The sequence below is a fragment of the Dunckerocampus dactyliophorus genome, chromosome 13 (genome assembly GCF_027744805.1).
Source record: "Dunckerocampus dactyliophorus isolate RoL2022-P2 chromosome 13, RoL_Ddac_1.1, whole genome shotgun sequence".
NCBI lineage: Eukaryota > Metazoa > Chordata > Actinopteri > Syngnathiformes > Syngnathidae > Dunckerocampus > Dunckerocampus dactyliophorus.
Genome location: NC_072831.1, coordinates 27,997,968 through 28,011,697, shown reverse-complemented (window position 1 = coordinate 28,011,697; position 13,730 = coordinate 27,997,968). Strand labels below are relative to the sequence as shown.

General features: G+C 45.0%; 2 protein-coding genes across 8 annotated transcripts in view; both read right to left on the bottom strand.

Annotated features, from left to right (window-relative positions):
* The window catches only part of fndc3ba (fibronectin type III domain containing 3Ba), a 108,094-nt gene extending 103,892 nt beyond the window's left edge, over positions 1-4,202 (bottom strand). For 2 of the 5 annotated variants that reach the window (XM_054797620.1, XM_054797624.1), the window contains exons 1-2: positions 4,058-4,201; positions 1,903-2,012 (exon numbers count right to left, since the gene is read on the bottom strand). The gene's annotated coding sequence lies outside the window, so the exon portion shown is untranslated. The other 3 variants (XM_054797621.1, XM_054797623.1, XM_054797622.1) reach the window with 3 other exon arrangements.
* Positions 4,203-10,486: 6,284 nt separating this feature from the next.
* Positions 10,487-13,730, bottom strand: part of ppp2r3a (protein phosphatase 2, regulatory subunit B'', alpha) — a 73,452-nt gene continuing 70,208 nt past the window's right edge. For all 3 annotated transcript variants that reach the window (XM_054796419.1, XM_054796418.1, XM_054796420.1), the window contains one exon: positions 10,487-13,697. In XM_054796419.1, coding sequence (XP_054652394.1) covers positions 13,601-13,697 — 97 coding nt within the window. In that variant the 3' untranslated portion in view covers positions 10,487-13,600. The remainder of the gene's footprint in view (positions 13,698-13,730) is intronic.

Below are 13,730 nucleotides of genomic sequence, written 5' to 3'. Positions count from 1 at the left end.
TTCTGCAGTTGTTGGGGTTTTCTTGTTGAAATTCTGTTTTTAACAAGGTGCTGCAGGCCATTCAAACTTCGGACACCCCCGACGTAGCGCCAGGTAGTGCCATATCCATTGCCGCTGCAAATAAATGAATGTAGAGCAAACGCTGGACCTTCCTCTGCATATTCACGTGCTTGCTGTCATGTGAACATATAGCGAGCAGGCTGGGGGGGGGCGCGGCACAAACAAGTGGGTTGTACCTGAGCGACAAAGCTACCCGTGGTTACAGAACACAGGTCGTCCACTTATATAAAGCGTTATTCAACCCCGCTAACCTATTCATGCAGAAGAAAGGCCAAGGAAATCTGACTCTGCTGTGAAATACAAGGTTTTGTGCTGTTACTTAAAAACACACACACACACACACACATACCATACTGTAAAAGTATACGTGCGTCACACTGCAAATGCCTCACATAGTGTAACACATAGCTGTACACATTCCCAGCTCGCCACAAAAAACACCATATTGGACAGGAATTGAAAAAAAAACAACAATTCAAAAGCAATAAGAGCTAAATAGCTCATTAAGTCGGACTAAGAGCCAAGCATTCCTGAGCCAGCCAGGTCCGGCTTTGGTAACCTGCTCAGATGCGGAGATGCTATGCCTCTTAGCTTTGTTTACATTGTGTACAAACGTTGAGGCCAAAGAGGCTTAACATCAAGAAAACACCTCATTCGCCTCGTTAGAGAGGATAAAAGCTGCATTACGTGCAAAAGCGCACTGGGTGGGGTTTTGGGGTGGGGGGGAACCGGAGAGGCTACGTCCTAATTTGACCAGAATCCCTTCATTTGCATCACTATGGACCAGCCTGGCCCACTTGTAACACCTTCACGCTGGGCTGCAGGCTGTGTTGGGGAAAACAAAGCTGGAGTGAAACCGGGAAATGCGACAACCTGACACACGCACGCACGCACGCACACACGCACGCACAAACGATCACCTGCAGCACATTCTGCGCCGCGGCACCTTTCATTAGTGGTTGACATTAATTACACTGAACAGTATGTAAGAGAAGTGTTAACACAACATGAAGTCGATGTTGTGGTTGTCGTGCTGCACTGCGTCCAACTAGGAGCTGTTTCTATTATTTTGGCCCTCAAGGGAGCCAAAATGAAAAAAATGACACTCACAGGAATAATCATATTGGTAAACTGGGAGGGAGAACATATATATCAGTGTTTCCCATAGGTTCACCTATTTGTGTCATCAAGTCTTCCGTTTCGTGGATTTATTCAGTTGTGGCAGCGTCTAAATGCGGTGCGTTCGAGGGCCGCCGAGCAAAGTGCGAAATCTTAAAGCTTGACGAAAAACATTACCGATGAAACAAAACACAAACATGTAAAAATTGTGTGTTTTGTTTTTCTTTTTAAAAGAGACTTGTATCGCTCTTCTCAACGAGCAGCGGGTGCCGCCGTGGGCCCCTCCACTGTCTCAAAGCACTCACAGGCGGCTCCGCCTTGCTTGTGACATTTTCTGCTTTGGACTCCCACAATGTTACTCCTCGCTCCTACAGCCAATTATGCAAATTAGACAATGACGTCATCGCATAACCCCCACTACAGATGGATTGCAGTCCTGTGGGAAAACAACGCATGTGCACTGAGGTGTTGGCCATGTCGGCATCAGTTACAATTCCATCCATCCATCCGCCCGTTTTCTATGCCGCTTATCCTCACCACGGCCGCGGGGGTGTGCTGGAGCCTATCCCAGCTGACAAGTACAGTTACAAACACACAGAATTTGAGCACAATGTGAATTGAACTCTGACCTGTGTTGTGTAAACAAAGTCGCAGATAAGTGACAGCAAACTGACGACGATCAAATAAGCCCCCTTTTCCACTTCACTTTTGCACAGTACTTACTCGCTATTGGTTCATTTCCATGACGAAAATGAGGTACTTCCGGGTACTATTTGGCATAAATGGGTTTGCGTAAACCGCTGCAGAATTGACACCTCTTTCACACGGAGATCCTGCAAAAACAGCCACAAGAAAAGATCCGGCATTTATCCGCCTGTTCCTTTTCAAACATATCAAATCTGTCTTCTTAATAGTAAACACTAATTTGCCTCCATTGTTGTTGTTAGCATGTTTCGCTACAACTCTCTCCTTCGTCTCCCCTTGGATAAAATTTCTCTCCTTAGAATTACATACAGAAGACCTTCTTCTCCATTGTTGTTATTTGCTAGCATATTTTGTTATGACTCTGCCCTCAGTCTCCTTTAGGATAAAATATAGTATATCTTCTGCACTGAGTCTTTCCTTGGATAAAATATGTATCGTACATAGTAAATACAGGAGACTAATTTGTTGGCGAGTTTTGTTATGATTGTGCCCTCAGTCTCCACTTGGATAAAATATGTCTTCTTAGTAGTAAATACTAATTTGCCTCCATTGTTGTTGTTCGTGTTTCGTTACTACTCTCCCCCTAGTCTCCCCTTGGATGAAATATGTCCTTAGACGTGCGAACAGGAGACCCTCATCCATTGTTGTTGTTTCTTAGGATGTTTTGTTAGGACTTTGCCCTAAGTCTCCACATGGATAACATATGTCTCCTTAGGCGTAAATGGCTAATTGTTGTTTGCAAGCATGTCCCGTTTCGACTGATGCGCTCTGTGTTTTCCTTCCCGCCCTCAGTGTCCTCTTGGATAAAAACTTGTCACTTCAGCATACAGGAGACCCTGGTTCTCCTCCATCGTTTGTCAGCATCAATGTGCCGTGGTTTTCAATGGTTTGCTGTTTGCCGAGTGGAGATTACACGCAGTGGAAAAGCGTCAACGCATGAAGCAGGACATCAGGACCGTCTTTTGATGGGCCTACTTCCTCAATGAGACGTTTGAGGAACAACGCAAGACAAGCAACACTATTTTCCGCCAAAATGAATAAGTACTACGTAATAAGAGCCACAGTGGAAATGATTGTCACATTACATCATCCTCATCGTGCCTCGGCCTAGCGCCTTCCTACATTAAAGTCAGCTATCAGGCAAAAAAAAAAAAAGCGCACAGCCACATCAGCCTTCCACCAAAGGAATGTCATCTGACGTCATGTATTTGGGATCAGATTTCTCTCCCCTTCTCCTTTTTTCTTCTCCCTACTGACAAAAGTAAGCTTGTGTGATGTGTTATTTCTCTTCTCCAATGTGCCCCCTGGATCCAGAGTCCATCACAGTGGGGAGGGGACTGGGGGGGTGCATAGTGTCTATACTTTCTATGTATTCTCCTTTCTTACTTTCGGCTATCAAGCACCCTTTCTGCAACCTCTTTGACCTTTTTTATGTGGTGTGTGTTTGTGTTTTTTGCTTTTTTTCTTTGCAGATTTCTGCATGGGGGGGGGGTGGAAAGATGTTGGTGCACAAACAGACACGTAGTCGTTTCTGAGTGGGAGAGAAAGAGGTGGAGGCAAAAAAAGAGGAGAGAGGGAGGCTGGCTGGAAGGAATGCTAGGATCTGCTGGAGTGGATACTTTTTCCCTGCCCGCTGTTGCATTAAATGCCGACATTGTACACTTTCTACAAACCTCTTCTCATGCAATCCAATGCAGACAGCAGCTGTAATATCATATATAAATACTATTTTGTGGACTTTTAATGGCTTACAAAACGCAAACATCCACACGGTGCTGAGCTTTGGCTCAGTGGGGGGGACGTTTGGTAACCTCCTGGTGCGCACTCCATCCAAAAGTCAGGCAAAAAAAAACATAAAGTCGTCACGGATTGCATTGAAGGGTACAAAATGAGGAATTGTGACGTTTAAGTGCGTTACAATGCGTCTCGGTCGGTTTAAAACGCGGCGTAAAAGGAGCGAAAAGTGAATTAAAAAAGAGTCGAGGCAACTTTTTTTTTCCTTGACGCGAGTAGCCAAGTGGCTCAGACTGCCGGCGTCAGCTCTCCAAACTCACACACACACACACACACACTCGCTCGCTCGCTCTCTCGCTCACACACACGCACTTTATATAAAAAGTTTTCCCCAACATGGACGCCATTCAGGCTTGATAAAGCAAAGCAAAAGACTCACCTCGCTGCGAATGTTGAGACAGACAGACAGACAAGTGGCTTCGTCTTCTTTTATCTTTGTTTTTTTATTCCCAGGCTCGGAGTTCGCCTGCTCGCCTGTCTGCTGGCGCGGCGCGACGCGGACTGAGAGGCTCCGCCATGTCAATCAAAACGCGACGCACATGGAAGGCCTAGAGCCCGCCCACTTTTAAACTCTTTTCTACCGTAATACCGCCATGTGTGGCGCAACGCGAAAACGAGAAACCTGTATATTGAGGCGTTTATTCTCCCAACTGCTCGCTATCAAAATTAAATCCACGTACACCAATGAAATGACTAAATGTAAATATGAAGGATTCGTTCCACGTGTTTTTTTGTTTAGCATCGATCAGAAGTTGGGTATTTCCCAGTAATATTGAATGCAGCTCTGGTTTGTAGTCCTAAAAACACAGTCAGTGGCGGAGCTACGTGGTGGCTATTGGTAGCCATCTAGACATTTCAACGTATGTGAGTAATGGTCTCATCTTGAACCCCAATGAAACATTTCTGGCTTGGCCCCAGCATACAGTACAGGATAATGTAGTGTTTAGTTAAGATTGTATTACAAATAAATAAACGAATTACATTGTTTAAAATCTGTATTACTGTAATCTGTATGACTGTTATTGGTATTTAGACTCAAGATTTAATAAAAAGGGAATTATATAAATAAGTGGAACTATAACGGATCGTTAGTCATGTTTTTTGGTTTACTATCAACTCGAAGTTGGATATTTCCCAGCAGCCATGAATGCAGCACCGGTTATAGTAATAAAACACATAGAATGTTTGCAAAAACACGTGCTGTATGTTGTTGACTTGAGTTACCAAAGAATTACATTTACTCAAGTTATTGTAACTGAGTAGGTTTTTTTGTGCATGTATTTATACTTTTGCCATTTTTTAAGCTCTGTACTGTACTTGTATTTTACTTGAGTATGTTTGCTTTAAAGTATTCTCAATGTTATTGAGATATTTATATCATTAGATAGTTCCAGTCTTGAATGCAGCTCTGGTTTATAATAATAATCAATGTATGAATAATATATAAATAAACACATATACTGCATACAAAAACCTGAGTTATAAATACATAGAATACACCAAAAGAATTAAAATAGTATTGTGTTTTCAACAAATTGCATTTACTGAAGTCACTGTCACTTGGTAGCTTTTTTGTGAATTTGTACTTTTGTAATCCGTAATTGTACTTTTACTTGAGTATTTTTTCATGAAAGCAGGGGTGTGCGCAAAGTGCGGTCTGGGGAAACATGTGCGTACGGGTTTTGTTTGTTTTTTGTTGTTATTGTCAAACAAGGGAAAAATAGCAAAAAGACACAATGTAAAAAATGAATATACTATGAATGTACTAACAAGAACAAAAAAGATTTGTGTGTAAATACATATTAGATTACATTAGAACTTTATTGATTCCTCGGGCGTGTGCCCCTAGGAACATTTTATAGATTACATTTTTACAAAATGAAAAAAATAAAACATAGAAAATGTCAAAATGAAAAAATATCATCCTTTGATTTGACTTCCTTTAAAGTCTTTCAAAGAACACCTGATTTGAGACGTATACCCCCCCCACACTCAAAATGGAACTAGTAACTTTTGCTCTTGAGTACACGGGATCCTCGGCCAGATAGACTCGTTGCCCCGCACTTGAAGATTTTTCTCTTCTGGCAAACACAAGCGCACATTCCAGCGGCTGCTTGAAGCAAATAGCCGCCAGTGTAATTCTAAGCCCCGAAGGGAAGAAGAGGAGGACGAGGAGGAGGAGGGCAAAAAAAACAAAAAAACACTTAATTCAAAAGTCATTGTCAGCTGATAAAAGTCAGGTCATGAACAGCACAGCCAGCGCTAACTAGGAGCGTCTTGGGTTCATCGCAGGAAAGGAACACGGAGGGAGCCGGCAACCCAACATGCTGTGGGGGGGTTAGGTAGGTAGGAAGGTTAGGACACAGGTTGGTATATGTTGGGAGGTTGTAGGGAGCTTTCTAGCGCCGTTGGTTACTTGACGGGTTTACAAATATGCTGGAAGGTGGCGCGGCAAGCAGGGTTTGGTGGTTAGCAGGCAGGTTTCTAGCTAGGTTGGCAGGTTGTCTGGACAGCAGGTAGGTATGCTTGTCAATCGTAACTTGGCAATTTGGCAAATGGGAATTTGCGAATGCAAATGAAATGATCCACAGTAGCATGTTGACGCATCCCGGTGGTAATCCCTGCCACGCTGCGGATGTCTGGAGCGCACAGATATGGAAGCCACACCCTCGTTGTTTGTTCTCAGATGCATTCAGTGAAGCAGATTCTGTGGGAAAATTTGGTGTCTTGCTTAAAATGTCATAACACCGACCTCAGTAGTTAAAGACTTTGAATGGGGACACATTTTACTCAACACACTTACTGAAAATCTCAAGTATTTTGAAGTCGTCAGCCTAAAGTCCGAGTCAAGTCCGGAGTCACGGATGTCAAAATTCAAGCCGAAGTCCAAGTCTTTGATGATATTGTCAAATCAAGTCCAAAGTCATCCAAATTGTGCCTTGAGTCCACACCGGTGGGAGGTAGTGATGTAGGTAGGCAGGTAGACCAGTAGGTTGGTTAACAAGTATGGCAGCTTGTTAAGTTGTTAGGCACTGCAGGTATGACTGTAGGTAGGTAGATAAGAAGGTTCGCAGATGAGCTAAAGGCCCTGTCACACCTTGACGATTTATCCAGCGCATGCCCGACGTGATCATTTTGATGGCATACGTTGAACTGTCAACGTTTTTTTCAATTTTGGCGTATTCATAAAGAGTTCGACGTATACATGACGTATTACTAACTTATATAGAACGTGTCTATAACTTATAGACAACTTATACCAACGAATGCGTAGCGTGTTGCCGGCGTTCACAACTTATGCCCAACGCCAGTCTAACTTATGCAAACCGCACGGCAGCGTATGGCCGACGACGACGTGCCGTATCCTATAAAAAGGCTGCCACTCGATGACTCAGATCATAACCTCACTAGACATCGCAGTGTCAACATCACCATCATGCCGAAGAAAATTTCGAAGACCGCTGCCAAGAAGTATCAGGGCAGTGACGGAGGGATCCATCACCACCCACAGCCTCCCCCTCCCACTCTCACTCTGATGGAGATGACGCAGGTTCTAACGCCTCTCAGGCATCGTCGATGGTATCGGAAGCTGCTTCCCCAGTTGCCTCCATCTCCTTCCTCTCAGCCAACCCTTGCCAAGAAGAGAACCAAGAAGACACAGTTTTGTCTCAAAGTCCAAGAGGAGCAGCTTATGTGTGATTTCCTCCGTGAGAGCACCATCCTCTGGGACATCAAGAAGACTGACTATCGGAGAGTGGACAAGAAGGCAAAGGTACGCTTGCTATTATCTTGACGTATACGACTTGTGCGTAACTTACAAATAACGTGTGTGAACGGGCGTCAACGATCGCATAACTTATTGACCGCGTATGCGGGACGTATGAATCATACTTTGACATACGTCAAAAAGTTTTGTGCATGCACAATATTTTTGGACGACTTGGACGTACTACGACGTAAGGTATGCCAGCGTGCTCTTAACCACAAAAGTTACCCATAACTTATTCGACATACGCCGGCGTATTGGACAAATCTTTCATACGTTGGCGTAAGCTGGCTAAATCGTCAAGGTGTGACAGGGCCTTGAGTGGTTAGTTGGTTTAGGTAGTTTGCTTGGTTGGCAGATAAGTTGATTGATCCATTGATTGATTAGTAGGAAGAGGGGAAGGTACTGTGGATATGTTGACAGGTTGGCAGGTGTGTTGGGCAGGTTGGTGTGTTGGTGTATTTCAGTGTCGGAAGGTTGTTTGTTGTGGTCCAGTCTGTACAGGCAGGCGGGTTTAATGGCTTTTATGTATAGATAGATGTACTGTAGGCGTATAGACAGATCCAAACATCTCATCATTCACTTCAGCTGTTTAGTGTCTGCGTCAACGCCTTGGCAATACTCCTCTGTGACGTTGGCGCGTCGGGAGGCGGGTGGATGAGCTGCATTTCACGTTTGCTAAAAGGGCGCCCGTCTCTCCCAGCTTTTTCCACCAGCGCTCACAAAGTGGTCTCTTTAAACAAGAAGCAGCGGATAAATGGAAGCAGATGAGCCAGGGAAGGGCCGCGACCCGTTTCGACTGGAACAACAACAACAACAGCGTCGTAAGGTCGTAAGTCACCGTCAGGAGGATGCCTTCGTGCATTTGGGGGACATAACCAAGCAAAATCCGAGCTGTAAATCTGCTAGGAAAGCCAATACGGGGCAAACCCCCGATGATGTAGCGGGGCTTTAAAAGTCAGCCAGCACCGTGAGATAAGATCTATTGGTGAGGGGATCCAAGAGGGGGTGAGGAAAGACCGGGGGGGGGGCAGATCTTGGCTTTTTGGACGTCAGGGGCCGAGCCTCAACAACCGCCAGATGTTTACCACCAAGCCAGCTGCTTTTGCTCTCTTTTTCCCTCTCTACCACGAGCTGCCTCGCTGAGTTTTCAACTTTAAAGCGCCCTCCTCCCTGTAATCACGCGCGGACCCATCACCAGAACCGCTTTCAACCCAGTGGAACGCATCCAGCCATATGATAGCGTACAGCGTATATTTTTATAGCGCGGGGGAGGCGGGAAAAGGGACGGCCGCTGCGGTTTTCCACTTAATTACATCCCGAGTCCTCTCTTGCATATATACCGGGCGTGTGAAGAAGTTAGGACACCCCACGGTGCAACCCTTCCACCATTGAACGGCTGCACACAGACGGGTGAAAATGTGTCACAACGTGCACCCCGACCGTCTTACCTGCGCTATTCCTTTTCCAACGAATACGCCGCATGGCGCCGCATAAATAGGAAATAGTGAAATTTCTCACACAGCTCTACAAAACAATCTCTGTAACGCTGGGGTGTTCAGCCCATATCGCTGCAAAATTCGGTCCACGCCTTTGGTGGACCGGCAAGCACACGTGTGGAAAATTTGAGCAAGATTGGTTGAGAAACACGGCCGCCACCGAGCAAAACTGTCCCTAAGTCACTCAGCATGTGTCTCATGAAGAGAACATTTTGAGGATATCTGTATCACACGTACGCTGGCATGTCTTCCAAAGCATTTTCACCACAAACCACAGGGGGCGCTATAAATATCACTGATGGTGTGTATCTCTGCATGTGTGTGTGTGTGTGTGTGTGTGTGTGTGTGTGTCGGTGAACGGCAGCCTTACTTCCTCCCAAAGAAGTGACGATGGAATTTTCCTCCTTGCGAGCTCCAAAGAGTCAAGCAAGTGAGCACATGTTTGTCTCCCTCCTGCCGCCTGTCAAGCTTTTTGTTTTTTTTTGCACCCTTGACTTGTCGGCGGAAAGATGCCACAACAAACCAGAATAAGACCAGAAGATGACGCTGACTTCAAGGTAGCGCAAGATATCTAGCAGTGACTGAAAAGAGGAAATGCGCAAATATTACAAACACTATTATACGCACAAGTGTGATTGGAATTGTCACGGAGTACGCCGACGCCGACTTGCCAGAGAAGCGAGAAGGTACTGAAGCACTGCCGGTGTATTTGAACAGGGGTACCTCGGCGTACGAGTGTCCCAACTAATGAGTGTGTTTTTTTTTGTTTGTTTTTTTTTTAGACGCGGGCCGTTTCTCGACTGATTTTTTTTTGCTTTGAACTGCGGGCTAATATTTGGTTGCGAGCCGCTAGTAAACGGCAGGCATAGCCGAGGACAGCTGTTTTGGGGCTTGCGTCAAAGGCCGAAGAGGTAGCAAATACGAGGTGAAATAAAAAGGGTGGGTGTACAGCGTGGGACAAACTGGCAAGGTGCGTTCAAGGTCCATCAAACCAAGGGGGGCAAAACGCAGCTCGCATTAAAACACATAAAACCTGGGGATTTCTAACTGCGTGTATTTTTTGAATAAAATAACGGCCGGTATTTCCAAAATTGATATCCCTTCACATCAAATTTGATGTAGTTCTCGTAGTTGCGGAACAAATCGTTTACCACAAAGGGATTTACAGGCCTACTTATTACAGATAAAAACATATTTCTATCTGCGATTAAGTGCGATTAAGAGTTATCTGTGGACAAAAAGCGATTAATCGCTCTACTTATTACAGATAAAAATGTGTTTTATCTGTGATTTAAGTGCGATTAAGAGTTATCTGTGAACAAAATGGGATTAATCACTACTTATTACAGATAAAAACATTTCTGCGATTAAGAGTTATGTACGGGCAAAATGCTATGAATCGCGATTAAATATTTAAATCGACAGCCCTAATAATATGACAGTCATTTGAAGTCCTGCATCATAAAAATGAGAAATTATGCATAATGCAGGGGGAATTTAGTTTATTTTTCAACATTTTTAGCCTTTATTCTTTTGCATTTCCCCTGAATTTGTCAGTGATCAATGCATGGAGACGGCTTTTCACTTTATTGTATAACTTGGTGATGGTATGGATATGTACTGCTATACTACCCCCCAAACTGCGCTAAAAAGGGCTAAACAAAGCTTTAAAGCGTAGCGTTTCCGGCCCGGCTTGTTTGCCAGCACGTTTGTGGCGGTCTCGCACGTTTGTGGCGGTCTCGCACGTTTGTGGCGGTCTCGCACGTTTGTGGCGGTCTCGCATGTTTGTGGAGGTCTCGCCTGACTTTCCACACTTGGTGCACCCCACCACACGAGAATCAATAACCAGCTCCTTTCCTCTTGGAACGCCGCAGGATTCAACGATGGCGTCACAGAGATGGAAAATGACCCCCTGAAGCCGGAACGTCCTCGGTCGCCTCCTTGGCAACCGGGTGTGTCGACATCAGGAAGTCGGTGCCTAAAACGCGTGCGTGGAGAACACACACACTTCCTGTCTCGGCGTTTCCCACGGCAACCAGCAAATGCCAACTGAGCAGAGACGTCAGAAACTTCTTTATTTAAACGTTGGACGTTTCAGACAGAAGCGGTCGATGCCAGACAAGAGGAAATGGGGTCGGGGGGGCAAAAAACAAAGGGAAAAAAACATGCTTTTACAGTCGGCATCACATGGCAAAAGTTAGAAGCCTGGTCACTTCCTGGGTTTCATAATAAAAGCCTCTTTTGTGACAATCTGAGGTCGCCGTGATGACGACAGAGTCCGAGTGATTGTCAGTTGGGCAGGTCAGTTCCTTTAAACACACGCGCACACACACACACACACACACAGAACATAATTTAATTGAACCCCCCCGAGCCACACAGTGGCACCGCCATCCAAGTGTGATAGAAAAACATGTAGAATGGGCGTCGCTGCTGCGTGCTTAGAATCAGGTTTCAGATTAAAACACAGCCAAGCACATTTACAGCAGCTACGTCGCTAAAAACCAAAAACACACGCTCCGGTCAGACGTCAAAGCGCACATGCACGTGTCAATGACGCTCACCCATGCATTTTTTTTTCATTTTTTTATTTTTTAGCATGACTTGTCCTCCGTGATTGGTTTTGTACGCGTTTTCGCTGCTATAAAAGGGATATTTACATCGTTTGTGTTCACCTGCGGACGTGAAAGGCAACTTTTTCGTTGCTGTGGCGCATCCTGGACGCTTGCTGAGCGACACTCGCACCTACGAGAATGTGGCCTTTATAAAGATGACAATGCTAACAGTGAACAACATGCTAATTGTGGTTGTACCTAATAAAGTGCCCGTTGAGTGTGAAATGCAAGGAGGATCTTTAAAAACGTAAAAAAACCCAACAACAACAACAAATGAATAAATAACAGTCACTGGCAAAACCGGTTGCGTGTACAGTGGAACCTCCCGATAACAGCAACATTTCACTGGAATCTGGGAGTCTACTCTGCTAGCTAGCTGCTAACTAGTAGTGTTTTATTGTTGGTGGTTAGCTTCTTTTTACGCATGTTACTCAAAAGGGTCCCCCAAATATGCCCAAGTGACTTTTGAAGTATTGTGCCCCCGACGGGGCTCAAACGCTCGGTAAAACTCCTTCCGAAGGCTTCGCTGCGCATCTTAAAATGACACCGGGAGCTGTGCGGACTATCAGTCAGCTGCGGATGTGGGAGATGTACGTTTGATCAGTCGCTTTTTCTTCTAACTTGGCGTGATTTTGCTGTTCAAGTGTGTGTGTGGGTGGGTGGGGGGTGGGGGGAGCCGGCTTCGCCACGCATCTTAAAATGAAGGCTACCTGTCAGTTTGTTTAGATTTTCTTGGGCAACTTCGCTTCCCCAACAGGATATGGCGGTTAAAATGTTAACACACAAAAAAACATGCAGGCTTCATTGCACATCTTAAAAGCTAGTCAGCTAGCCTCGGTTTGCGCGTCTTTTTCTTCAGCAAACAGGCTAACCTAGCATGATGTCGCTCTTAAAATGTAGGCGAAAAAGCAGGCTACGCTACACACCGTAAAATAAAGCCAACTATTTTTTTACAGTGACTTTGCCAAGCTAGCATAATTGTTGCTGTAAAAATGTACAAAAAAAAGCAGGCTTCGCTACACATCTAAATATCAAAATAAAATATCCGCCAGTCCGATCCCCTCAGTTTGATGTTGTTTTTCGTCAGCAAACATGATAACCTAGCATGACGTCGTTCTTAAAACGTAGGGGAAAAATCAGGCTAGGCTACACATCTTAAAATAAAGCCAACTATTCGTCACTCAGCTACCATCAGTTTGCTCATGTCGTGTTTTGTTTTTTACAGTGACTTTGCCAAGCTAGCATAATTGTTGCTGTAAAAAAAAAAAAGTTAAAAAAGGAAGGCTTCACTACACATCTTAAAATATCCGCCAGTCAGTTCCCCTCACTTTTGATGTTGTTTTTCGTCAGCAAACAGGATAACCTAGCACGACGCTGCTGTTCAAATGCGAGTCGACATTTTGTGCTCTGTAGCATCACATTGCTATGCTAGTGTTGCTAACGTTTGTGTTTTTGGAGTATAAAAGAAAAATCACAAACAAAAGGGAGGTTCCACTGTATTGTCTAGTTAGCATAAATGCATCCACAGAGCTTTGCTGCCAAATAAAGTGGTTCAAAAGAGAAATATTGTGATTATTGCGTTATGAATACAAATGCTGTGCGTGAAGAAGGTGCGGGCAACTCTACCAGAGAGTTTGATGCTGTTATTTCCCACCAGCACGTCAGGCAATACTGGTAGATAAAGCTGCACCAGGAACACAAAACTGCGTGGTGCTTTCGGTGCTTGGCTCGTACGAGCGTTTTGTGGCCACAGGGGGGGCGCGCTGCCGAGCAGACGACAGCCCCCCGAGGGGATTTAAGCTTCACCACAAGTCCCTTTGCTTTCCTTCTTTCTTGCGATTGTCTCTGCGCATGATTGTCGTAAAGTTTCATCGGGAAAAAACACAAAAAAGAATGACATTCAATCCCGTGGAGCTTTTTTTTGTGTGTTTGCGAGCGAATCTTTTCCGTTGTCAGACGGATGGCGGACTCCTTTTGTGTCTTTGTGATCCATGTGGGAAGCATCCGTCCCCGAAAGGCGCCTCGCTGCCTCATTTAGAACCTCACGCCGACAGATCCGATATGACCAGTTTTTCCATCTTATTCCCCATCTCTGCCGGGACCTGAAGGTCGTCCACGTCGTAGTCGTCCTCGAAGGACCTGGTAGCACATCACACATGTTAGCACGCTCGC